The sequence below is a fragment of the Chionomys nivalis genome, chromosome 10, assembly GCF_950005125.1.
Source record: "Chionomys nivalis chromosome 10, mChiNiv1.1, whole genome shotgun sequence".
NCBI classification, from domain to species: Eukaryota; Metazoa; Chordata; class Mammalia; order Rodentia; family Cricetidae; genus Chionomys; species Chionomys nivalis.
Genome location: NC_080095.1, coordinates 48867746 through 48893779, shown reverse-complemented (window position 1 = coordinate 48893779; position 26034 = coordinate 48867746). Strand labels below are relative to the sequence as shown.

Here is a 26034-nt window from a genome sequence, read left to right as displayed (position 1 = left end):
AACCTCATCCAATGTGATTTCTGGTTCTAATGGCCTTTTTAGAAGACCAATCTCAGTCAGGCGTAGTAATATATAACTATAATCCCAGCAGTTGGGATCAGGAGCTCAAGGCCAGCTTCAGCATCATAGTAAGTTATGAGACCCTTGTCTCAAAGAAAGAAAAATACTCATCAATCTTCCTCCATCTTTATATCTCAGCATAAACATTACTTCCTCCAAGAAGTCCCTTAATTTTCCAGCAGAACTCATCACTGTCAGAATTCTGTATGAACTGGTAACTTTTGGTCACTTGCAGAAGCAGAGACCCATGCTGTTCTGCTTACCATTACATTTTCCAGGAGAGTGTCTGGTCCATCAGAGGACTCAACAAAAGTTTTTGAACAAGTGAGTTGAATTCCACAGTCCACAAGAACATTTCAATGAGATGTTAAAGTCCCTGGAAGAACCGAGTTAGCAAGGTCACATAGGCTCCTTTTGTGGCAACATAACAAACATGTTATTATGAAAAAAAAAAAAACTTTTTCAATTTGTGTCATGGAAGCCTCACCTTAATTCAAGAGTTTAAGTATAGTGCACTCCTAAGACAAAAGTATGTAGGGCTAGCAGAATGACTTAATGGGGAAAGACACATGCTGCCAAGGCTGACCACCCAAACCCCCAGAAAACACACAGTGGGAAGAGTCTACTGCCAGCAGTTGTCATGCATGTGTACACACAACACATAAATAAAGTAGGGGGAAAATTAAATATTCTTAAAGTATCTCATTCCCAGAATCCTCCACTAAACCAGAAAACTTCAAATAAATTCCAGTTTAGCTGAACTATCTTTAACAACATCAAATCATAACCTAAATACAATAAAGTATAGGTCTATACAACAGTCTTGCAGAACAAACTCTGAGCAATATTTTCTCAGCAACAACAGGAATCTACACAATGGAAAAGTTACAGATAGCTCCCCTAAGTTCAGCTACATCCCAACTTGAGGCTATTGTGTTTTAAAGTTTCATCTTAACTTGCTTTTGATTAAAGTGTCTTTAAGCTTTTTTAAAACAGTCTGCACATCATTTCTTTTCTTTTTTAAGTCTTTACAATTTCATTCATGTACATAATAAATAAATTGATCATTTTCATCCCATTACCTTGTTTTGCTGTCCTCCCTCTCAAACTGAAACTTTATTTCTGGGCTGTAAAGATGGACCGGTAGTTAAAAAGCACGCTGTGTAGGCCAGGTGTGGTGGTGCACACCTTTGAGCACAGCACTTGGGAGGAAGATCTCTATGAGTAGAGACTAGAATGGTCTACACCAGGATGGCTGGGCTAGAGATGCCGTCTCACACAAACAAGAAACTCTGCTGTCAAAGCTTGAGTTCAGAGCCCAAGAACATACATAACACCAGATACAGGAACTTCAATCAGTAATCTAAAGCTCACATTTGAGACGGGAGGTGGAACCAAGTTCTTAAGAAGTTCACCGACCAGGTAGCCTGATATATACAGTGGTGAACAAGAGATTTTGACACAAGATGAAAAGCAAGGACCAAGGTTATCTTCTGACCTCCACATCAATACATAGCAAGCACACACCTGCATTCAGACACACATATGTATATACAAACAAAGAAAAAAAGTTTAAAAACTCATTTGTTTCTTCCCAACAAGCCCCATTCCTACTTTGAGGTCTTTTGTGTGTGGGTGTGAACCATTCACAGCTTAATTTTGGTTACTTGCATGAACATGGGTGGGGCATTATTTACTGGAACACAGGCAACTTTATCAGTGGCCTCACCACTGAAGAAAAATGCTACCCCTCTCCAAGCAACCATTAAATAAAGCCCATAATCCATGGAGGAGGGGTGGGGCCCCGCATGTGCCCCTCCCCCACATATAATGGAATGTTGGCAGGCCCAATCTTGTGCAGGTCTTCTGCAGATAACATCTGGCTGTTTTGTCCAGAAGACACCATTACACATTATTTCTAAATGATGTGTAGTCACCACTACAAACAGCAGTGCTTTTGTATGGCTTTGTTAGCGTGTTTTTAAAGTCTCTGAGAACATGATGATGGCAGGACAGCTCAGTAATAGAGCTCCAGCACAGGTTGCTTGTGTAAGACACTGGGTTCCATAACCACAAAAAAAGCACAGTGATAGAGTTATTGATTACCTAAGATTAGTCCCTATCCTAGTTTGCTCTCTGTTGCTGTGATGAACACCATGAACAGCAACTAGTGGAGGAAAGGGTTTACTTGGCTTACAGATTCCAGTCCATCAGAGGGAAGTCAGGGCAGCAACCAAAGGCTGGAACTAGGAGGTAGGAACTGAAGCAGAGACTAAGAAGGAACATGCTGATTTGCTCTTCAAGATTTGTTCAATATCTTTCTAATACAACCCAGGACCACCTGTCCAGATGTGGAACTGCCCACCATCGACTGACCCTCACACATCAATCATTAATCAAGAAAATGTGCCACAGACTTGCCTACAGGCCAATCTGATAGAGGCATTTTCTCAATCTAGGTTCCCTCTTTTCAGATGACTCTAGCTTGTAGCAGGTTGACAGAACTAAGCTTCCCGAAGCTGGAAGGTGAGCACTAAAAACCATAGGACACAATAGTCTGGCATGGCAGTACATGCCTGCCATCCCAGCACTGAGACAGAAAGTCTATGAGTACCAGGCCACATTGGGATACATAGCAAAACCCTGTCTCAAGAAACAAACAAAACAAAGAGCTAAAGAGACAGCATCAGGAAAAGCACTTGCCAGCCTAATAAGCTGAGTTCAATCCAATGCAACGGTGGAGGGAGAGAAGCAGTTCCACAAAACTGACCTCTGATCTTCATATACATTGTGTAACACAAACCACACGCGCGCGCACACACACACTAACAAAAATTATAATTAACTAAAAAGGACATGAGCAAACTCTTAGCTAAATTTATTCTAATTTTCATGTTGGCAGGATATATCAAGGTAAACATTTTTAAGATTTATTTTCTTTTATTTACATGTACTGGGGTTTCCTGCAGAGGCCAGAAAAAGGACATCAAATCCCCTAGATCTGGAGTTACAGGTGGTTGTGAGCCATTCAATGTGGGCGCTGGAAACCAAACTTGGATCCTCTCTGAGAACAGCAAGCGCACTGAGCCCCTGAGCCATCTCTCCAGCCCTTTAGTTTTTCGCATTTTTGAAGAGTCTTATGTAGTCTAGGATGAACCAGAATTCAGTGTGTAGCAAAAGATGGCCCTGATTTCCTGATCCTTCTGTCTCAACCTCCCAAGTGCTAGGATTACTTAAAAGAATGTGCCACTGTGCCTTAGAATTAAAAAAAAAAAAAATTACTTTTTTTAAAGCACTAACTAGCCCAGAAGGCCTCAGTTCCACACAAAGAAAAACAGCTAAGCTAAGCAAATTTGGGAATGGGAGAAGTGGTCTTCCCCAAGGAAGAGCTGGGTTTGTCCACTGCCAAATGGTCGGCCCTGAACTCACACATACAAATAGCATTATATGGACTAGGCAGGTTACATTTAGGAATATACATGTATACCTTTATACATATACACATGCAATAATAAGTAGTGAAAAAAAAGCCCATGAATTTGAAAGGTAGCAGGGAGAGGTATATGGGAGGATTTCAAGGGAAGAAAGGGAAGGAAGAAATATAATCTCATTTTTTAAAAAAATACCAAAAACAAACAAACAAACCACTAGCTAGTTCTATCAATTGTAGATGAGGATGAAGGGGCAAAGTATGCAGATGGGTGGATGGATGGATGGACTGAAGATAGCATGAAAGAGAAAACAAAACTTCCTTCCAAAGTCCCCTGTTTCCAATTCATTTTGACTTTTGTTCACAAATGAGGGATAAGTATCAGTCTTTTTGATGCATGCTTACGAAACATTAATAGGATGAGTCAAACGCTTAAAAGCAGTCTCTCTACCCTCACAATACTCTTCTTTTATGTTCTTACTATTCTTAATTTCAAACCACTCTGTCAAAAAGTTGCAAGACATGCAACAGCTATGATTCATACCCAGCGACAGACAACCTCTCAGGAGCCTGAACCCACCCCGTGTCATTGTCCTGCTCCTAGGATCTACCCAGGTCATTGTCCTGCCCCTAGGATCTACCCAGAGACAGACAACCTCTCAGGAGCCTGGACCCACCCCGTGTCATTATCCTGCCTCCAAGATCTAGAGAGAAGTACCCCAACAACATGCCAGACATGCCTCCTGGGGCAAGAGCCTAATTACAAAGATTGTATTTCCTTACTTAACAGGCAATACCTTCCTAGAAAAATACCAAATCTCAGTCTTTTCCATGTTCTTTTTAAGATTTTATGCTTTACTTGAATAGTATTCCAGGTACAAGTAACCCTGGATTAAATAAAATCTACATCACTGTGAACGGTGTCTTTCATGATGCCCACACAATGAATGAACTTTTGCCAGATCTCTTTCCATGGCACTGCAGATTCTCAGACAAGACCCTGATCCATCAGGCTGACTCCCAGAAAGATCAATGGCAAACAGGAAGATTAAGAGGAAAAATGTTCATTAGGCAACTGTTACACACTGGACATGTGATACTGCTTATACTGAAAAAATTCCTAATCAGACTTTGTTTTAACCACAAAAAGTTCAATAAGACAATTTTTAATATGTTTTCTCACTGGACTCCTCCTGCCTTCCTGTCTCAAAGCAAAATGCTACAAAACTACTGTGGCTTAAAACCCAAAGCAAAGATTCTGTCTAAAATAAAGCTATGCCCCTGCCAAATGTGTGCTGGTAGATGGGTCAGAGACAGGAGGTGCAAAGCGTAAGTGTTGGTAAACACCCAGGTGTGTTATTCTGCATGCATCCCCTTCCTAAAGGCCTATGCTTGTGTACTTGTCTATAGATTTGCCTGACAGCCCAAATACAAAGAAAATTCTCAAGTTATATTTACTGATTAAAGTAAGTAATTACACCAAGGTAAGTTAAGCTTAAGAGCCTGCCCCAGTAGACAACTACTAAAATTCATTTACCCAATGACAATTTTGCCTTCTAACTGTCCACTAATGACCCACTCCAGGTGCTTATCCAAAACAAGAAGTATGTCTGAAGCTGTATGCATAACAATGTGGAGCTTATTCCATAAGAATCAGTTCTCCGTTCTGCTCTTAATCCTAATTCTCACAGCTCTGCAGGCTCCATTTGTCCTTCCTTCAATAGAAATGATTCATGCAATGTATTAAAGGAATAAATGTCAACTGAAAAACATGCATAAACATTTACCATTGTACAGTTTTCCTGATAATTACAACCATTAACTTTCTGAATTCCTACAGTGCGTCCAGCACTGAACCAAATACATTTAATCTGACTCTATCAAGTAGGTTCTAATACTCCCCCAATTCCAAAGAGGAAAAGACAAGGTAGAAGCGTCAAATACCAGCAAAGAGTAGGCCCGGAATTCAATCCAAGTGCACGGCACCCATGTCTACATTCTCACTGAGGAAGGCCTCCTACCCACCCGAAAGCTCACAACTTCTATTTTTCAATGAGGATTTTCACTACCTGCTTAGGTATACTGTAACATGCAAATAAGATCCCATCATTCTGAAGGAGAAAAATCAGTTATAGAACACTGAAACAAGCCGGGCGGTGGTGGCGGCACACGCCTTTAATCCCAGCACTTGGGAGGCAGAGGCAGGCGGATCTCTGTGAGTTCGAGACCAGCCTGGTCTACAAGAGCTAGTTCCAGGACAGGCTCCAAAACCACAGAGAAACCCTGTCTCAAAAAACCAAAAAAAAAAAAAAAAAAAAAAAAAAAAACACTGACACAAAATCTTAATTAGGAGGGATATTTTTGCAAACTAAAGAACCAGCCTAGCTCTTTTCTTAAAATATAAAAATTATACTGATCTGTCAGAAGTACTACAAAGTTCATAACTAATATGAACTGAAAATGTAAATTTTATGGAAGTTCATCATAACGTTCAGATATGCTGTTTCCCTTAAGCCATATAAAAGAAGTCTGGCGGTCTGATCAGCCTATGGGTGGAGCCAAAGACCACAGAGAAATCTTTCTTTGTACCCTCACCTGCACTTCAGCAGCACAAAGCCATGAACCAGTAAAAGCGCTCTAAGCCTACATGCTTGAGACACCATCCTCATCTAGCCAGAAGATACTGCTGCTCTTTCCACCTGAAACATCAGGTCACATAGCAGTCATGCTCAGAGATGTCAGTGAGCACTCACGTTTGAGCCTTTACAACTAAAAACGGTCTCCCAGACACAGTGGCGCACACCTCTAACCCTGTCTCACAAAACAAACCAACAGGATAGAATAGTAATAATAAATAATGATAATAATAATAAAAACAGGTTTCAGAGCTGGAGAGATGGCTCAGCAGTTAAGAGCTCTTCTAGAGGACTCAGGTTCGTTCCCAGCACCCACATGGCAGCTCACAACCATCTCTAATTCCAGTTCCAGAGGATGGAACATCCTCCTCCGACTTCCACAGGCACCAAACACATGGCGCACATACATACATGTAGGCAAAACACTTAAAACACTTATACACATAAGCAAAATAAATCTTTTTAAAATTTTAAAAGGTTTCAGCTGGGCGATGATGGCACATGCCTTTAATCCCAGCACTCAGGAGGCAGAGGCAGGCGGATCTCTGAGAGTTCAAGGCCAGTCTCCTCTACAGAGGACCAGAACCAGGACAGCTAGGACTGTTACACAGAGAAACTTTGTTTCAAAAAACCAAAAAGAAAAAAAAAAAACCTTAAAAGACTTCATCAAATAGGTTCATAAAGTAGTACCAAGAATAAAATAAATTTTGTATTAAATCTTAGTTTTATTAAAACTAGTTTAGTTTTCTTACTTCACTACTTAGGAAGAAAAAGCAAGCACCAATCTTACTATTATTGGGAAGGCAAATATCAACCTACCCAGCAACTAACAATGTTCACATCACTAAGAAATATGTACTGAATGCCAACTATGTATAAGTCTCTAACAGCCACTGATAGGACAGAAACAAGGTTTCTACACCAAAAATTATTTTAACCATGAAAGAAGACAGACAACAAATCAACCAAGAACAATTTTCAGAAATTTATAAGAAATAATGGGAAAGTGGAGATGGTGGCGCACAGCAGCAACCCCAACACTCAGGATAAGGTCACAAGTTCAAGGTCAGCCAGAGCTCTGTGAGACAGTCAAGAACCACACAATCACCCAGCACTTGAGAGGTGTCAATAAGGAATTCAAGGCCATCTGCAGCTACCTGGGAAGTCTGAAGCCAGCCTGAGCTACAGGAGAACCTGTCTCCACAGAAATGGGGTGGGGGGAGGTGACAAAAGGGCAGCAGACACTTCAAAGAGGACCCATTTGAGGGAAACTTGAAGAAGGATAAGCAGTCAAGGAAGAAAGTTCTCCATGTAAATGAGTCGGCTCAAACACTGGGCACTGCAGTATTTAGATAGCCTGTCTTGGTTACATCCTAGGAAGACCCATGCAATAATTCTTTTTTATAGCTTCAAATGTTTTACACATAAACATGCACATCAACTAACACAATACCCACACTAACTCTCAACACTTCATTCTAAGTCAAGGCATTTGTCTAGTGAGAGGGAGCAAGAACTGAAGCACTGAGTCTCTGAGAATCTGGTAAAAGCAACAAATTCTTTCTTTCAAAACAAAGGTCTGCCCAAGGGACCTTTGTGATTCTAGGGAGTTCTTGAAACTGCACAGTGAACAGGTCCCAACTAGATGGAAACCCATGAACCTCCTCCAGGAAGGAATTGAGACTGAATATCCATAACCTAACACTCTAAAATTCAAACCACTAAAAATCCACAAATTTGAGGGCACAAACATGATGTCACAAATGGAAAATTCCACCTGACCTTATTCAACATTTGAGTTGCAGTCAAAACACATGTGCTCTCTAAGTATTATCTAAGATTACTCGTGTACGATGTTTATAAGTCATTAATGAAACAACAGGGATTCATGCTTAGACACAGGTCTCAGCTCCAAGATAGTTCACATACAGATGACCCTTGAAGAACCCAGACTTAAGCAATTTACATGTGAAATGTTTTATGGTATGGGGAGAAAATTTGTAACATTTTAAAAATAGGCAAACAAAATTCATAGCCCAGAAATACCAAGACCTAAGGGAAAATGTCATGAGCACATTAAATACATAATACAGCATTATCTACTTTATCATTTATTACCATAAAATATATATAAACCTTATAAAAAGTCAACATTTATCAAAATTTAGAAAGAGAAACACAGATTGTACATGATGCCACTCACAACTAGAGAAATGTAAGGGCACATAAATATAAAATAGTGCATGCCCATAATCCCAATACTGAAGAAGCTGAAAGGGATCGATCACAAGTTCAAGACCAGTCAGAATAAAAAAAATAAAAGTTGGAATAGTACGGCCCAGTAATTTAAGGAGAGAAAAGAAAGCCCATTATTAAATCCTAACTACATAAAATTAGCCCCAGTCCATACTGCATTACTATAATTTCATACCCACTTCCTACTGTGCCTGCTGAGAACTCCAGAGCTGACAGTATCTGCTTAAAGCTATGTAGCACCTCCAGTAAGTAGTTTATCTCTCTGGTTAATTACAGCACGTAGTTAGCTATGGTCTCCTATGCTTCTCGTGTCTTTTTTACAGTATATAACCCATACAACACATAAAAATGTGATACTCAGCTCTTTATGGTTAACAGCAGGCTAGCAGTATAACTCTGGAGAAATTAAAATGTTCCATCAGAAACAAGGGTAGACCTGAGAGTCCTGAACAACCTTATCACAGCCACTTCTCAGAGCCAGCCATTGACAACACTGTGAGCAACAAGACCAAAACCTAGCAGCCACCAGCCCCAGGCCTCAGCAATGCTCACAAGGAGCATGACACCACAGACAGCAGCACAAGGAGCACCTGCCACCAGGGTCAAAAATTTTTAAGGATATGTAGCATTCATCAACAGAATGAAGGTAAGGTTTCCTTTTGAGCTTCCGATACATGTATCGGCTTCAGTCTACAAGAATAACTCCAGCCGGGCGGTGGTGGCGCACGCCTTTAATCCCAGCACTTGGGAGGCAGAGGCAAGCGGATCTCTGTGAGTTCGAGACCAGCCTGGTCTACAAGAGCTAGTTCCAGGACAGGCACAGGCTCCAAAACCACAGAGAAACCCTGTCTCGAAAAACAAAAAATAAATAAATAAATAAATAAATAAATAAATAAATAAATAAATAAATGAATAAGTCCAGAAAATAGCAGGGACGTACAAAAGAGAGAGTTTCATGTCACTGAGGGAGAATAGGGTATCCATGCTGCCAACTTTACAGGTCCTCGAACACTTGCAGCACAAGCCACTAAAGAATCTATCCATGCACACACAGGGTTCCACCTACTAGAGTGGTGAAAGTGCGAGCAAAGAGTGAGGAAGCCTCCAAAGGCCAAGTCCCTGCCAAGAGAGGAGAATCTCACCTTACCATGGCAGAGACACCCTCCATGGCTCTCTAGCACGGGATCCCAGCCCTCCTGTGTAAGGAGAATTGCTGGAGGACACTGACAATCAGGGTGTAGGAAAACAAGATACCTCAGAGAGTCAGAATATGCACAGGAGCTACGGTCTACAATCCTGCAGGGCCTTCTATGCCAAAGACATCCTAGAGAAGGTAGCAATGAAGAAGATAAGGAAAATCAAGATGAAACCCCCAAGTCAGCAGCTGCTCAACAACCATACATCACTGCTATGGGACAATGCTCTTATACCCTGTAAAGATTTGTCTGTTGTATTAGTTTAATAAATGCTGATTGGCCAGTAGTCAGGCAGGGAGAAGTATAGGCAGGGCAACCAGGCAGGAAATAGAGGTGGAGCAACAAGAACAGGAGAATTCTGGGAAGAAGAAAGGTTCAGTCTGCAGTTGTCTGCAGAGGTTCAGATTCAGTCTGCAGTTGTCACAAAGGAAGCCAGAGGAATCAAGATGAGAACGCCTCACTGATAAAAGATACCAAGCCACGTGGCTAACATAGACAAGAATAATGGGCTAATTTAAGATGTAAGAATTAATTAATAAGAAGCCTGAGCTAATAAGCCGGTTTATGATTAATGTAGGCTTCTGTTTCTTTGGGGCTGAACAAATGTGGGACCAGGCGAGACAAAAATCTCTGTCAACACATCACAACTTCCAATTACCAATGAAGACACTCTGATAACCTTAAACTACCAATGGCAAACAGACAACACACCAGCTGAGAATATGCCCACCTGGGAGGCTGAGAAGGGCAAGGCTGAATGAATATTGGATCACCACCTCTACCATCTGGTCATCCAGCAAGAAAAACAAACATGAAATTCCAGTAATAAGAAATGAACAAAAGCACAGAGGTTAATGTATCAGTGCTTGCATTGTGGAGGTTGATCAGACAAGATCTGCACTAACTAGAGTGAAAAAGGTTTTGGTTATTTTCATCTAAACAAGTCTCTTTTTTTTTTTAATGTTTTGTACCCTTTATTTTTATATTAACTCGAATTATGTAATTTTCTGAAGATTTATTTTTTATTTATGTGAAGGCATAAGTGTGAGAGCACGTGTGTCTTAGTGATTATATGCCAAATGTGTGAAGGTCCCCACAGCAGCCAGAAGAGGGCGAGAGATCCACTGGCAACAAGTCTCTTTTCAATAGTAACTTTTTTGAAGTCTGGTTTTTCCTCAAAGCACTTTCAAAGGTTTCACATTGTTTCCTACCTGACCAAGTTGAGATCTTAAGTTTTGGGGGGTTTGTTGTTTTTTTTTTTTTTTTTTAATTTATATGTATGAGTGTTTCACTTGCATGTATATGTGCACCATGTGCATTTCTAGTGCCCAGAGAGGTTAGAAGAAGGTTCTAAGTGCCCTAGAATGTCTCCAATTCAGGAAGTTCTTTCAGTTTAGCTTGCTTTTTAAGCCAGAGTTTCTCTGTGTAGACCAGGCTGGCCTGAAACTCTCTCTGTAGACTAGGCTGGCCTCAAGCTCAGAGATCTGCCTGCCTCTGCTTCCAAAGTACTAGGATTAAAGATGTGTGACACCACGTCTGGCTAAGAAAATTTACAACTAGATTTTTCTAAAACTAAACTTCAAATGTTTTACTCCAATTTTTCAGCTGCAAGGGAAGCAGGAGGCAATACTTCTAATCACTGCTTTCTTCAGGGGATAACTAGATACAAACATTCCAAAATCCAAAAACTAAAGCATAGACTATTTAGCCTGTGCTTATAAGACACCACAGAAATGTATGAACCAAACTAGCACTCTACTTTTAAGCTCCAACTTCTGAACGCTTATTTTTTTTCCACTTCTCTGTATGATAAGTCTCTATGACACAAAGTAAATAATTAGGATATATATATATATATATATATATATATATATATATATATATTTTGGTTTTTCGAGACAGGGTTTCTCTGTGGTTTTGGAGCCTGTCCTGGAACTAGCTCTTGTAGACCAGGCTGGTCTCGAACTCACAGAGATCCGCCTGCCTCTGCCTCCCGAGTGCTGGGATTAAAGGCGTGCGCCACCACTGCCCAGCTAGGATATATTTAAAAAAAAAAAAAAAAAAATCCTCCCAGGGCTGGAGAGACAGTGGTTAAAAGTGTTTTTTGCTCTTGCAGAGGACCTGAATTCATGTCCCAGTACTCACACTGAGTAGCTCCTGTCTCAAACTCCAACTCCAGGGAGTCTAACACCCTCTTCCAGCCTCTGACACTTGTGCACATACACTCACAGACACACGCGCATACATGTAGCTAAAAATAAATCTAAAAAAAATTAGAAGAGTAAAATACTCTTACCTAAAAGCAAATAAACTGTTATAATCTTTAACACTTGAAAATACAGTTTGGCACTTGATTTTAAGCAAAATCTTTATCATTTCTTCCCTGAAAGAAAAATACTACTATGCTCCCTCCAGTGATTATAAATATCCCTTTAGCTCAAAACAGAATTCAGTTATTTATATATACACAAATGTAAACAGAAAGAATACATCCAATTGATGATACAAACATCAATGATTCTCAGTTTGTTTTATATCAGATATCTGTTTGAGAACCTGAAGGTATTACAAAATTCTTTCACTTAAAAACAGTTAAGAGGGAGACAAGATGGCTGAGCAGGTAAAGGTGCTTGCTGTCAAGCCTGATGACCTATGCAACCCTGTGGGGGAAGGAGAGAACCAACCCTCACAAACTGTCCTGACCTGCAAACATACTCCATGGTACACACATGCTCATACACATATAAAACATATGCATGAGCACATAAAACAGAATCTTTAAAAAAAAAAAAAAAAGACTTGCTCTTAATAATATGGCAAGATGCCAGTAACAGGTGAAAAGTCCAAAGACATCCAATATATTGAAAACATTCACAAACTGAATTTTTGGCTTGAAATAGGTTTAAAATTGCAAAACTGCTGGGCGGTGGTGGCGCACGCCTTTAATCCCAGCACTTGGGAGGCAGAGGCAGGCGGATCTCTGTGAGTTAGAGGCCAGCCTGGTCTACAAGAGCTAGCTCCAGGACAAGTTCCAAAGCTACAGAGAAACTCTCAAAAAAAAAAAAAATTGCAAAACTAAGCTCATTTCATCATTTTGAGAAACTCGATTTCAAGTTTTTGCAAAGAAAACATCTTAGGACTAGCACATTGCTCACACACTGTCTTCTTAAATTCCAACTCAGATAACAGTGGCCCTCACTAACATGGCATGGCCACGGAGCTGTGCCATCCTCACATTATACGCCAGGAGAGAAGGCTTATAAGGAACTCCTTGTGCAAGATAACACGACTGGTGGACAAGCCAACACTTGCGGGCCAGCACAGCTTCTCCTGCCCAGGACTGTCTGCAATGTACAAGTGCAATGGAAACACTAAATATCAGATGCAAACCCTATGAAAATCTGTTCTTTTCACAAATATATCTGAACAAACCTGCAATTATACTCCACATCCTGTTCTACACTCCACAGGTAGATGTAGAAGATAAAAGAATCAGTCATTACAAAGGCACAAAACTAGATCTTGATGGTAATTCTGAAGTTCTTACAAACTGTTACTCTAAACATAAAAATCGAAGCTTCATTTTGGGACTGAAGTCTAAGTGGTTTTAGGGGCTAGAGAGATGGCTCAGTGAGTAAGTCACTTGCAGGATTACAGCACCCACATAAAAGCCAGGCAAGCATGTGGCCCATACCAGCTCCCAGGAAGCAGACTGGGATCCCTGAAAAAAAACTAGACAGTCAAATCAGGGAGCTCTGGACTCAAGATATAAAGAAGAGAGTCATCTAACACACTCCCAGACACACAAACACACACACAGAGACACTTGTAGGTACTCATGCACAGAAATAAAGTGTTTTTAGGGGCTGGAGAGATGGTTCAGCATTCTTCCAAAGGACCAGAGTTCTATTCTCCACACCCACATGGTAGCTCACAACCATCTATAACTCCAATCCAAGACGATCCAATGCCCTCTTCCAGCTTCTATGGGCACTGCACACATATGGTCCACAGACAACACTGCAGGCCAAAACACCCACACACATAAATAAATAAAAAAGGAAAGGAAGCTGGGAGACAGCTCAGTGACACAGAACTTGCCCGGCACACATAAGGCCCTGGGTTTTCTACCAGTACCACAAAATTTAAGAGGCATTTTCATTAGAAAGAATTTTACCACAAAGAGACAAAGAATTCTTTTGGTTGAATGGTGCCTCCAGTCACCATCGTTCTTGAATGTCTGAAGTATCTACAAAATAATCTAAAAAACAACTGTGGAGCCAGAAATAATGACACCACCTTCATTATAATCCCATCTTCAAAGAGGCAGAGTTTTTCAAAACTCTTTCACTCAAATCTAAACTTGTACAATCGTCTAAGAGGAAGAAATAAGGAAATAAAGGCGTGAAAAGGACAGGGTGAGGGGCAAGAACCACAAAGCAGACACTACCTCTGCTCCCTATTTGACTAAGCGCTGAGTTTGCCAACCGGGATAACTGTCAAGGGCTCTCTGAACTGGGGCAGGTGCAAAGAGCACCCACAGCAACCGCGCTGTGGGGAGGCTCCAGTGCTTCTCTGGTTTCTTTGAAGCAAGGTCTCACTGTGAAGGCCAGGCTACCCTTAAACTCACAGTGCCGCTGCCACAGCCATGTGCTGCCAGTGGTGTTGTTCGAATCTTGACTTTAATACAGATAAGCAGATAAACATAAACACACACAGAGAGATAAATACATAAGCACTAAACTTCTACGGGGGGTTTCTTATCAGTAAGATGGGTCCTTATGGTTCCAAAAGCACTTTTGATAACAAAATAGAGAAAATTCAAAACTGTGTATGTGTAAAGGTCAGCATATCGTTTTCATAGAGATAGCTGAAGAAAAGGTGGGCCACTGAATATGTGCACAGGACCACTTACGACTGTTGCTTTCTACAAAAAAACAACACCAAGGACACAACTATAACAAAAGACGCAAAACAGAAACTTTCTCTTCATTTTCTGTTACAGTTTTCCAAGTAGTCAGACCTCCCACGTGGTACGCACTCAAATATTCATTCAAGCAAAACACTAACACATACGATCAAAAATACATTTTAAAAACAAAAAAGAATATTAACAAAATCTGATCACAGTGCATATTGTATTCACACAAGCCTGAGTTAGTGAAATACAGGGAAATGCTATAGAAAATTAGGTCCATATCAATTCTTTAGCATTTATGTACAGTTAGTTCATTTGGGTTTATTCTGGGTTTTCCTAAAATAATGCCATAAAAAAAATCCTAGAAAGGAAATTCTTCCTGTATGTTCTTTCTATTCTGTAAATTACTTCCCACAAATTGGTAAGAACATAAGGCAAAAAAATCAGGCGATCTGCTGTGAGGAGAGCAGGCGTCAGTTCAGCACCTCACAGTCCCTGCAAAGCCCAGGAACACACTCCTCGATTCTGCCCTTTCTCTACTCCCGCTGCTCTTTCCCAGAGACACAGAGGCCTACATAGGAAACCCTTGCTAGACCCTGACCCCACATCGTGTTAACAGCTAAAATGACTGAAGAAATAAGGAACAGTATGTGCTGCATGCACATATACACTGAAATACTGCTCAGCCTTAGAAAAGAGCAAAACACTGGAAGATGCTACAACGTGCATGAACCAACATCATGCTAAGTGAAATAAACCAGGCACAAAAGGGCAAATACTGACCCTCACAGAGGCACAGAGAGGAACGGAAGTTGCGAGGGGCTGACAGGGGAACACGGTACAGAGAACATGAAAAAGTGGTAGGTGGATGGTTGTGATACACACACAATGGAAATGTATTTCCTGCCACTGAACTGAAACTTTAAAAATAGTTAATGAGCTGGGCCTGGTAGTGTACACTTTTAATCCCAAGGGTGATTAATGGAACACCTATGACTATTTTAATTGGGCATGCTCAAAAAGGGAGGGAGCGAGAATAAAATAAAACATGTGTCAATATTTTTCTCATACATGCCTCTTACATCTTTTCCATGAATGTTCAGTTAATGTAACTGACTACATGAGTCTTAAGGAATAAATGTACTGATTCAGCTTTAAGTTCCATCTAAACCTAAAACGTTTAATCTGACCTAGATGGAAATAAAGTTCTTCCTCTGATATAGATGTCAACAGCTATCCCATGTCTACTTCAGACAAAATGGGTATGAATCCAGTATGTCTCCCGACCTCTCGATTTAATCCCTAGGATTTTCCTTCATGTTTTTTCTATAATCTCATATAATCTATTCTCATCTTTCCTAACAATATCTTATGTCAAAAATCTAGCCAGGCATGGAGACAAATCCTCAGGAGGCAGAGTCAGACAGAGTTTCAGGCCAACTACATAGTCGGACACTGTCTCAAAAACAAATAAAATAAAAGGGTATTCTCTTCCTCGAAACTTCGCGGAGCACATCCTCACTACCTGGCAGACAGAGCATCCTTTTCCCTTTCTTTCTGAGGTTAAAGGTGAGTGCCACCACTGCCTGGCCTGGATGGCTGACTAGTGTGGCTGCTTTGCACTGACCTTCAGGCAAGTTTTACTTTTTTTTTTTTTTTTTTTTTTTTTTTGGTTTTTCGAGACAGGGTTTCTCTGTGGTTTTGGAGCCTGTCCTGGAACTAGCTCTTGTAGACCATACTGGCCCGAATTCACAGAGATCCACCTGCCTCTGCCTCCCAAGTGCTGGGATTAAAGGCGTGCGCCACCACCGCCCGGCCAAGCTTTACTTATTAAAACAAAAATAATATACCACTATACAAGTGTCCTACCACTAACACCGTCCCTAACCCCATATATCATCTTTCCAGAACTCAGCACTCACAGCTTCTACCAACTCAAGGAACACTGGGATCTTCTTTATGAACTGCCGCCTCTTGAGAAAAAGTGAACCCAACAGGTACAGATGTATACGCCTTTGATCCCAGCACCAGGGAGGCAGAGGCAGGCAGAAAAGAAAGAAAGAAAGAGTTCCCATAGGAAAATCAGACACCTGAAATACCCTCAGCTAAACTTGAGGATCACATCAGCTGTTCTTACAAAAACCTTCTGATTCTACACACTGCTGCAGAAGTAAGTATGCATTTGGCCAGCAGTAATGATGGTAAACATATGTAATCCCAGCACTCAGGAGCAAGAAGATCATCACCAAGTTCAGGAACAGAGTGGACTACACTGTGAGTTCCAGGCCAGTCAGGGCTACATAACAAGACCCTGTCTCAAAAACCAGAGAAAATAGGAAGAAAAGGGAAAGAAAGAGGGAGAGAAGAATAAGAGAGGGAAGGAGAGAAGGATGGAAGGAGGTGGGGAGAAATGTGCATTAATAAACTAGTAAAGCAGGTTGTCTGGTTTCCTCTGACTACTAAAGTCCATTATATCGTTCACATCCCCTTCTTCCTCACCCTTAAATACATAGACAAAATTTCACCTTCAAAGATAGATTCTGATGTTCCTACATATACCAGGTATTGATCTAATTCATTTCAAAGAACTCCTATTCACAAACATGAAGCAAACAGATAAAAATTAAAATGGACAGAGTGACCATCAATCACATACCAAAACAAAAAATGAAAGGTATATAATTCAGAAAGAAGAAAACCTCCCACTTATGTGCTACTATATATATAACAAGCCTGGCAGTACACACCTCTAACCCAGCATGTGGGGAGGAAAGGCTGGGGACCAGCAGCTCAAAACCACAGAGTTCAATGCCGGCCCTGGCTACATAAAACCTTGTCTCCAAAACTGAAAATCCTTGCTCTTAATATACCGTGAAAATGAAAATATCGTGCAAGTATGATCACTGAATACTCATATTGTGTGAAAATGAAAATGCGAACCGGGCAGTGGTGGTGACACCTTTAATCTGGTGGGGGCGGGAGGGTAGAGACAGGCAGATCTCTGTGAGTTCGAGGCCAACCTGGTCTACAAGAGCTAGTTCCAGGACAGGCTCTAAAGCTACAGAGAAACCCTGCCTCGAAAACCATAAATAAATAAATAAATAAATAAATAAAATTTTAGGGGCATGTTATTAGCTATAATTTCTACTTCCTGGATCTTTAAAATTCAATATTTACTACCTCTTTTAATGGGGTCTACTTTCTACCAAGACAGTGTAATTAACAGATGTCAATAAGTAAATCAAGAATTTAAAAACATAGATGGGACCAATGGGACAGTTGAGCAGATAAAGGTGCTTGCTGCCAGATGGAACCACTTGGTGGGTTCCCTAAAACCCACATGGTGGAAAGAGAGAACCAACTCCCACAAACTGTCCTCTGACCTCCACGTGTGCATAATATGCAAGCGCACACACACACACACACACACACACACGTTTGGAGGGAAAAAAAGCAGCAGACATTTCTGCCATTTCGTTTTCCAGCTTATCAACTGGAGAAATTCACCTACAGGATGATAAGTCTCTTTGGATGAGCCCTTTAAAAAGGAAAAGCAGGTAGCCTTAATCCCACCCCAGGAACTGTGGGTCTGAAACCCGTCAACCCTCCAAGCTACACGCCTGAGGCTAGCAGACAGGAACTGCTCCGCAGGCACTGACCAAGCAGGAGGGTGTGGAGATGTCACCTGCTCAGGGGCCTTACCTTTCAGCAGCGGCAGAGGTGTGAGCTCAATGGGCTTGCCTTGAGATCTAAACTGTGAGGAGCTCTGCGACCTCTTCTGTCTGGCTTTTCTGACGGACTTCCGAGAAAATCCGTCTACTTTATCCACTGATGGAGGAGTAGTTGGTGCTGAGGACATATCCCTACTGAAGAGAGAGAACTGATGTGAACAAGGTCCCAAGGTCAGAGTATTCGTGTTGTGCATGTTCTAAAATTCCCATATACAATATTCATGAAAATGAGAATATGTACCAAAAAAATCAATTAAGAAAAGTCTTGTCAAGGAGAAAAATATAAAAAGTAGCATGACCGCCATTAAACAAAATCAGAGCTCTAACGCATCATTGCTCCATTCTAGTCATTAAGAAGACGTTAGCCGGACTCCAAGTGTCTGTATTGTCTGCACAGCTCTTCCCATCTTGGGATTCCTGAAGTGATTTTGAAGCTATTCGGAAGCTGGAAAACGTCCACTGAAACATTTTCCCAACATATTTAATACTATGAATGGGCTAAAACCCTTTCTGCATTTCAAGAATCTACACAAATGAAGTGAGGTATGCAGCCAGTAATCCCAACACCCAAAGAGATTAAGGCAGGAAGAGTTATGAGTTCAAGACCAGCCTAGGCTACACATAGCAAGTTTGAAGCCAACCTGGGACACACAGTGTGAGAGGAAATTTTCTGTCCAAAAAAAAAAAAGAAAGAAAGAAAAGAAAAAAAGAAAAAAAAAATCTGACAGTATCTGACAGCAAGGTGAAATGCACAATTACTGACACTACCTAAACAGGACTTCCAGTACAGTGTGCTGTGATTGCTATTATGAGCTACCACACTGCAAATGAGGACAGACTACTTGAAAGAGAACACACAAGAGGCATAATTAAAATTATTTCAAAGAAGTTTTTTAAATGAATCCATCTTAAGTTATTCAAGTTTAATAAACAAAACTATGATAAAACCTAGCACCAAGTTGAACTGAAAACATAACTTCGCAGCCCTCCAAGATGAAGCTGAGCTTAAGTTCAAATATTGTTCAGTTCCATCAAACCGAAGGAACTCCCAGAACAGCTTTCTGCAATCTTTTCTAATCTTCTGAAATTATTCAAAAGGATAGATGCTAAAAGTCCCAAGCATTAAGCTCAGCCTCATCCACCAAACTAAACAGATGTCATCATCCAGGTGGCACTGAGGCTCCATGAAAGATTAATGGCAGACGGGATAGACAGAACGCATACACTCATTGCTAAAACGCAATCACGCAACTGTCACACCAACACCTAAGCCTTTCTAACTTCCCAAAGAGTAAGGTCGTTGTCTCCCCAATTTGTAAGGCCAAACAGTCATGGGGGATTACCTGGATCCAATAAAAACAACATAAACCTGGGGGAGAGGGGTGCAATATTAAGGTTTCGTTTGGAATTTTGAAGACTTCTTGGCTTTTTTCATTAGAAAGTTATTTTGCTTTGTTATCTATTTTGCTATCTAATTTCACCTTAAATGTAACGTGACAGGTTAAAAAAGAAACGGAACTGTAAATTATAAATACTGTCGAGAAATGTCAGATCACTTTCAAATATAATGATCACCGCCAGCAAGAGGTCCCACATCACACTGCTACAGTTGTAAATTTAGGGGCGTGCATTGCGATCTCGCATGTGATTATTTAGATTTCATTCTAATCCAGGAACACAGGATTTCTGCAAACCTCGTTCCTCCATCATCCATCCTGTCTCTCTCTTCCCTTATCTTTAACGATGGTAGCTTTCTTTTTAATCGTTTGCCTCTTATGCACGCAGCTCGGAATAAATGTCAAGGATCTCCACAACTCCAAAGCATTGCAGAACTGATGATAACAGGGGGGAAAAGGAAACAGGTTTCACCTGGGCCACTGCGCCCTCAGCTTTAGCATTCTCCAAACAACAGGCACAGCAGGCAACCGGGGCTTTTCCAAGGGGAAGGAAGGGATCAGGAAAGAGGCCTGTTTGTCTGTAGGTATGTTCACGTAAACCCCAAGCCCTGAAGAAGCTGCCGCGGCCACAGAATCTTCCTCGCTGCTCCCCCCCGCCCCCGCCAGTGGATAAAGGTGGGGGACAAGAAAACGCCTCAGAAGCATCAGGGAAAGGAGCCGGGAAGGCAGAGTGGAAGAGAGGTGGTGGCCTCTGAAGCCTCTGCAGGTAGATCAGACAAGTGGGCCGGGCGCTTGCTCCCGCGCACCCCACCCCGCCGCACCCCTCGGCAGCCCGGGCCTGGCCTTCCCGAACCCGCCACTCCGCAGGCTCCCCGAGAGGCAAGCCGCGGGACCGGGAGCTGAAGTTACCTTGAAGCTCCTGGGGAAGAATCGAAGATGATCTGTGGCTGCACCGAGAGGGCGGCAGGCTAGGGGCCGCGGCGGGGGCGGGCGGGGGCCCGGGACGCACAGGGGGAGGTCCGGGCAGAGGCGGAGAGCCCCGGGCTATGGCAGTCCGGGGCGACGTCCCTCCGGTTCCGCGGTGGCGGCGGTGCTTCTAGGCCTCTCGACTGGCCCCAAACCTCAGCGCTCCGGCAGTGGCAGCGGCGGCCTCACGAGCCTCCCCCGCGGGCCCGTCCCATCAAATCGGCACCGACCCGGTTGCGGCTCGGCCGGCGGCTCTTCGTTCACATTCCCGGCGGGCGGCGCCTCTGCTCGTTGCACCGGACCCGGCGGCGGCGGCGGCGACGCGGGGAGGGGGAGGAGGGAGGAAGCCTGGATCTGCAGCGGCAGCGAGCGCGGGAGTCAGGAGGAGGAAGCTGGAGCCGCCGGAGCCGCCGCTGACAGAGCCGCCGTTCGCTACCCGCGCAGGGTCCCCGTCAGTGCCCCTTTCTCTCTCCTATTGTCAATATCACCGGGCGGCTGAGTCCATGGCACACGCGCAACCGAACCTCCTGGCTGGCAGAGCCCGCCTCCGACGCCCGCCCACTGGAGACTTCAAACGGGAAGCGAGACCTCATTGGTCCGCGAGCGCCTTCACTCCCCAGCCAGCATGTTCGGCTGAGACCTGATCGGGGATTGGCGGCGCGGGGAGGGGCGGAGAAACAGGAGGGGTGTGAAGAGACGAGGCCCTCGATTGGGCGAGGCGCCGGGGACCCGGATGCAGCCGCGAGCTCGGGCGGCTCGGCCACCGCTTCCGCCAGGGCGTCTGAAATGGGCAACTGCGGCGTCTGCTGGGCCTGAGAGGAGCGCCACGGGCGCGTCCCCAAGCTGGAGCTTTCTCACGGCGGAACCCTGTGGACGGCGAGCGTCTTCACTGGGGGTTCCTAGGGCCCCAGTGCGGCAGCCCCGGTGCCTCACGGTTCAGCCCGCAGAGCCCCACTCGGCACGGACCCCACGCTCCCCTGTGCCACTCGTGTCGTCGCGGAGCTAGAAGCCGGCCGAAAACACCCAGTGGCCTGCGCTCATTCGGGGGGAGGCCTGACCACGGGTCGGTCTCTCACCTGGTCTCTTAGCCACCCCCCCCCAAAAAAAAAAAATCCGTTCGGATTGGCCAGCCCTCCGGTAGCTTCTGCAGATGGGAGCGCTGTCACCAGACTGCAGCCTCGCATTCAGATTACCCGCATTCGCTGTTTCTGGGCTCCGAAATACCCAGCCCCCAGCTTGACAGATTTTAATTGACAGTTTGAGCCTTGAGTTTATAGAGATGACTTACTTCTATCTAGAACAAGTACTAAAATACTTCTTACATATGTGTTTTCTCATCGTTGGTGAACCCTAGGCCAAATGGTACATTTCCAGAGGATATTCTTAGATTGTCAATTTGAATGCAAGCTGCATACATTTGTTATGGGGGGAGCCTTAATAACTAACTACAAGCATCAAACTACCAGTTGCTCAAAATTTGGAAAACTGGGAAGGGACATACAGAAGAATTAATAATTCTCATAATCCATCAACCGGAGCTAACCCCTATCGTTCTAATTTTAGTATTCTTATTATTTCATATATATTATTACATATACGTATGTTCCCTTTCAAACTAGACTGCTTCATCCTGTAGACTAGTTTTCCCTCTCAGTATTACATCGCATGTTCTGGACAGTTAGGGACTACACATATGTATCTATCACATGCGCAAATGATAACAATGCATTCGCGTTTCTTGTTTATGTCATTTGTTGCAAACTTCTACCCACTTGGGTAGAAAAATAATCTGTACTATGAAAAAGGATGTTACTGCCCCGAGCTGAAATGGGAAACACAGAAAGATGAGTTAAATGAAAGCAGGCTCCCCCTATTGACTTCAGACAATTAGCTGCTGACTGGCTGAGTGTCCGTTTTTTTGCTCTAACAAAGTTCATTACCCTAGGCTTCATACTTACATAGAATTCCTGTCTAGCTCCTGCCTTCAAGTAACTTCTATTCCCATACCTCAGTCTTTAGAAATGTTTGATATCCTAGCCAAGCAGAGCCTGTTTCCTCAATGTCTGATTGGTAAATGCGAAATTAAAACGAAGGAAGATTTTGAAGCCAGCTCAATTTCCCTTGGCAACAGTTGAACCGTTCAAAAGTAGTGCACGTTTGAAATGCTCACAGCTGTTGCTTAGAACATTTCACATTTTGTAGAGTGAGGATTGTGCTTGCAAATTATGGATGTCTATAAAGACAATTCATTTCAAAGTCATTTCATTTTCTGTAAAATAGCTGAGCAACTGAAATGAGCAGGTCTTTTTAATGTGGAAGCATCCTTGCTTATATGAGGTTTGTTCTCTGGACCAATAATTTCATAAGGAGATCCCAGGGGAAGTGGGTGTACTCCGAGGATAGTGCAAAGCAATCCACTTGCAATGCAGAAGGAAGAAATAATGAGGGCATCTTATGTTTAAATTTAAAAGGCATTAAGCTCAATATTCTATATACAGAATGAATGGCCCTGCACTCCGTGGAATGGACCATTGGCCCAGAGCAACATCGATGCCCTCAGGGAAAAGCAAGGAGTGCCCATCACCAGAGGAAAGCAGAAAGGGTCTCTTCTATCTGTTGTGACATCCTGTGCTTGCTGGATTTGATTAGTGTATTATCTAGGTTTAATTAAACTAAACCCACAAAGCAGACAAATAACCTTACAAGAATCTCACTGTCACCAACGGTGAACTATATATCCTATGTACAAGTGTTATGACTGAGTCATAAGATAATGAAGCTAATGTGCCTATTTTATGAACAAATACATATATTTAGAATATGTCCTCCCAAAAATGTGCTGATGTGAGTGCATGAACAAAGAAAACTTGATACTGCTATTCTAGGCATGAAAAGAAAAGCATTACAGCCATGGGGAGGCCATTATCACGTGACACAATTCAGTTCATTTTTACCAAATGAAAGCATTCACTATGCAGATCCCAAAGCTGAGCTTCTCAGGAGGGTGTTGGCAGCTTGACCACGTGATTGGAAGACACGGTATCAAGTTGTAGCTACCTAGTGAACTACAGAAGTGCTAAGACAAGCTGCAGCATCATGGGATTGATTACCTATTAGGCATCCTCTTCAGAGATAAACTAACTGAATTTGCCGGGGGTGGGAGGCAGGAGTACACAGAGCTGGTTATGGACTGAGGTGAGAAGCCTGGGAAAGCTGTGACAACAGCTGCTCTCTTAGGGCCACGGGGACGGGAGCAATCCACACAGCTACTGTTGCCTGTGGAACTGATGTCGTATTTCTTTGAGCTGCATTTATCCACTAGGAAACTCCTCCAGCGGTGACATTTCCTTGAGTCATAATTTTAATACTGCAGTTACATTTTCAGATGAACTTGAAAGGTTGGAGCTCTTTTACGGCTTCCTGTGCGGCTAACGTGGCTAATTATGGCCTGGGGTTTAAATGATGATGGGCTCTAGTTCCCTACTCAGCAGCTGGGCTGGGATCTAAACAGATAGAAGCGCCTATCGCAGGACCTTTGCCCAGTTATTTTGAGTTTCTGTGATAGATTCAGGAAGGGAGAGGCTTTATCACTAAAGGGGAAGGAGGGGAGGAGAAGAGCTAGGGACATGACTCAGTCCATAAAGTGCCTGCCCTGAGAGTATAAGACCTGAGTTCAGATCTCAGCGCCCACAATTAAAACAACAACAACAACAACAAATCTGTGTGTAGTCATGTGCATGAGCCACCCTAGCACAGGAAGGGCAGAAGGGCGAATTCTCAGACATCACTGACCAGCTAGTCTAGCCAACTGGTGAGCAGGGTCCAGCATGAGGCTGCGTCTCTAAAGATAAGGTGCAAATGCCAGAAAAGGCCTGATGTTGACTTCTGGTCTTACACACACACACACACACACACACACGCACACACACTCAGGAGAAAACAAGAAAAGAAAGCAAGTTTCAAGAATACTTTATTTCACAAAGACTAAACCACAAAATAATATACCAAGAAATACTTTTACTTGTGAAATTGTCAGTTTGCACAATTAAATAATATTGAAGCCATACCTAAGAATGAGCATAATGAGAATGTAGACTCTGGGGTCAGCGGTCATCCAGCTTGCCACAGCCTTGGTCTCCTCAAAAATAAATAAGCAGACTCAATTTTAACTCAGGGCTTAGTCATAAGACTTAAACGAGGGTCTATATTTACTACAGTGCCTGGCATATTATCTATTCAATAATTACTATTACCACAATCATCCTTTCCCTTTTTAAGACTCTTTATCTATCTAGAAACTGTTAAGTTTTTCCCCCTGCTGACCTTCGTAATTTTATTCTGGCGTACCTCCTGTGACAGGAAGAGGACGAGGAGCTGGGAGAGCAGCGGCATGCAGTTCCACGCTAAGTGTTAGAGCGTGTGTGGGAGCATTCATTAGCAACAGCAGGGCTGCATTTTACAATATCTATGCATTTTGAATTGTTTAAAAAAAGATCAGTTGATCTCGATCTTCATTTCTAAGAGGTTAAAACTCTTTTTGCTCTCAGCTTCTCTATTCCTTCCTGTAACTCCTAGACCTGTACTAGGGGGCTGGGCATGGTGGCACACACCTGTAATCCCAGCAATTGGAAAGCTGAGGTGGGAGAAGGGGAAGCACAGGCCTGCTTGTGTTACAGAGGGAGAGTCTGAATCCAGCCTGAGATCCTCGGTGGCTCTTTCCAGGGAGAGGTGAACGAATTTACCCCAGGTGGGGCACCAGGACTGGACAAAGGAATAATTCCCGGGGAGGGAGAGTGAATTCTCTTCAAGGGTGTAGCCCCTGGGAAGTCACTCATGCTTCATTGGTCGGCCCCACACCCATGAGTATATGAGCAGCAAGAGTCAGCCTTATGGTGTTATAAACACAAGTAAAAAGGCATGAAAATGGGGTAAAGGGGTAGAGGGTGGAAAGTAGAGCTAGGTGAGTATGATCAGAACGCACTGTATGCATGTCTCCTAGTTACATTTCCATTGAGTCACACGCTAGAGGAGCCATGGGGAGTGATGGGAATATGATCACAATGCGCCGTATGCGTGTCTCCTTGTTACATTTTCATTGTGTCATATGGCCACGTCAAGTGATTAGCCGTGTAACATTTGCATATGTCCATTTACACTCTTTAATATGTTTGCACCATCATGGATTGGGAGGAGGGGTGCATAGGGCCCCAACACTCCTGGTAATTTATAATTTATATTAATTGGAGGAAGGAAGAGGCATTTTCTTTAGTGGGATAGGCTCTGGTAAGGTGGCCTTGCTCCTGCAACAACACTAATGAAACTCACTGCAACAGCATAAGAAGAAGAAAAAAACAAAGAAAGATTTTTTTTAATATTTATTTATTTATTATGTATACAATGTTCTGTCTGTGTGTATGCCTTCAGGCCAGAAGAGAGCACCAGAC

At 42.8% G+C, this 26034-nt stretch overlaps 1 protein-coding gene across 2 annotated transcripts in view; it reads right to left on the bottom strand.

Annotated features, from left to right (window-relative positions):
* The window catches only part of Ppp2r5e (protein phosphatase 2 regulatory subunit B'epsilon), a 143950-nt gene extending 122837 nt beyond the window's left edge, over nucleotides 1–21113 (bottom strand). Inside the window, exons 1-2 of one of the 2 annotated variants that reach the window (XM_057782234.1) lie at nucleotides 20534–21113; nucleotides 18199–18362 (exon numbers count right to left, since the gene is read on the bottom strand). In XM_057782234.1, the coding sequence (XP_057638217.1) occupies nucleotides 18199–18355 (157 nt within the window). In that variant the 5' untranslated portion in view covers nucleotides 18356–18362; nucleotides 20534–21113. The remainder of the gene's footprint in view (nucleotides 1–18198; nucleotides 18363–20533) is intronic. The other variant, XM_057782235.1, reaches the window with a different exon arrangement.
* Between the last annotated feature and the right edge of the window lie 4921 nt (nucleotides 21114–26034).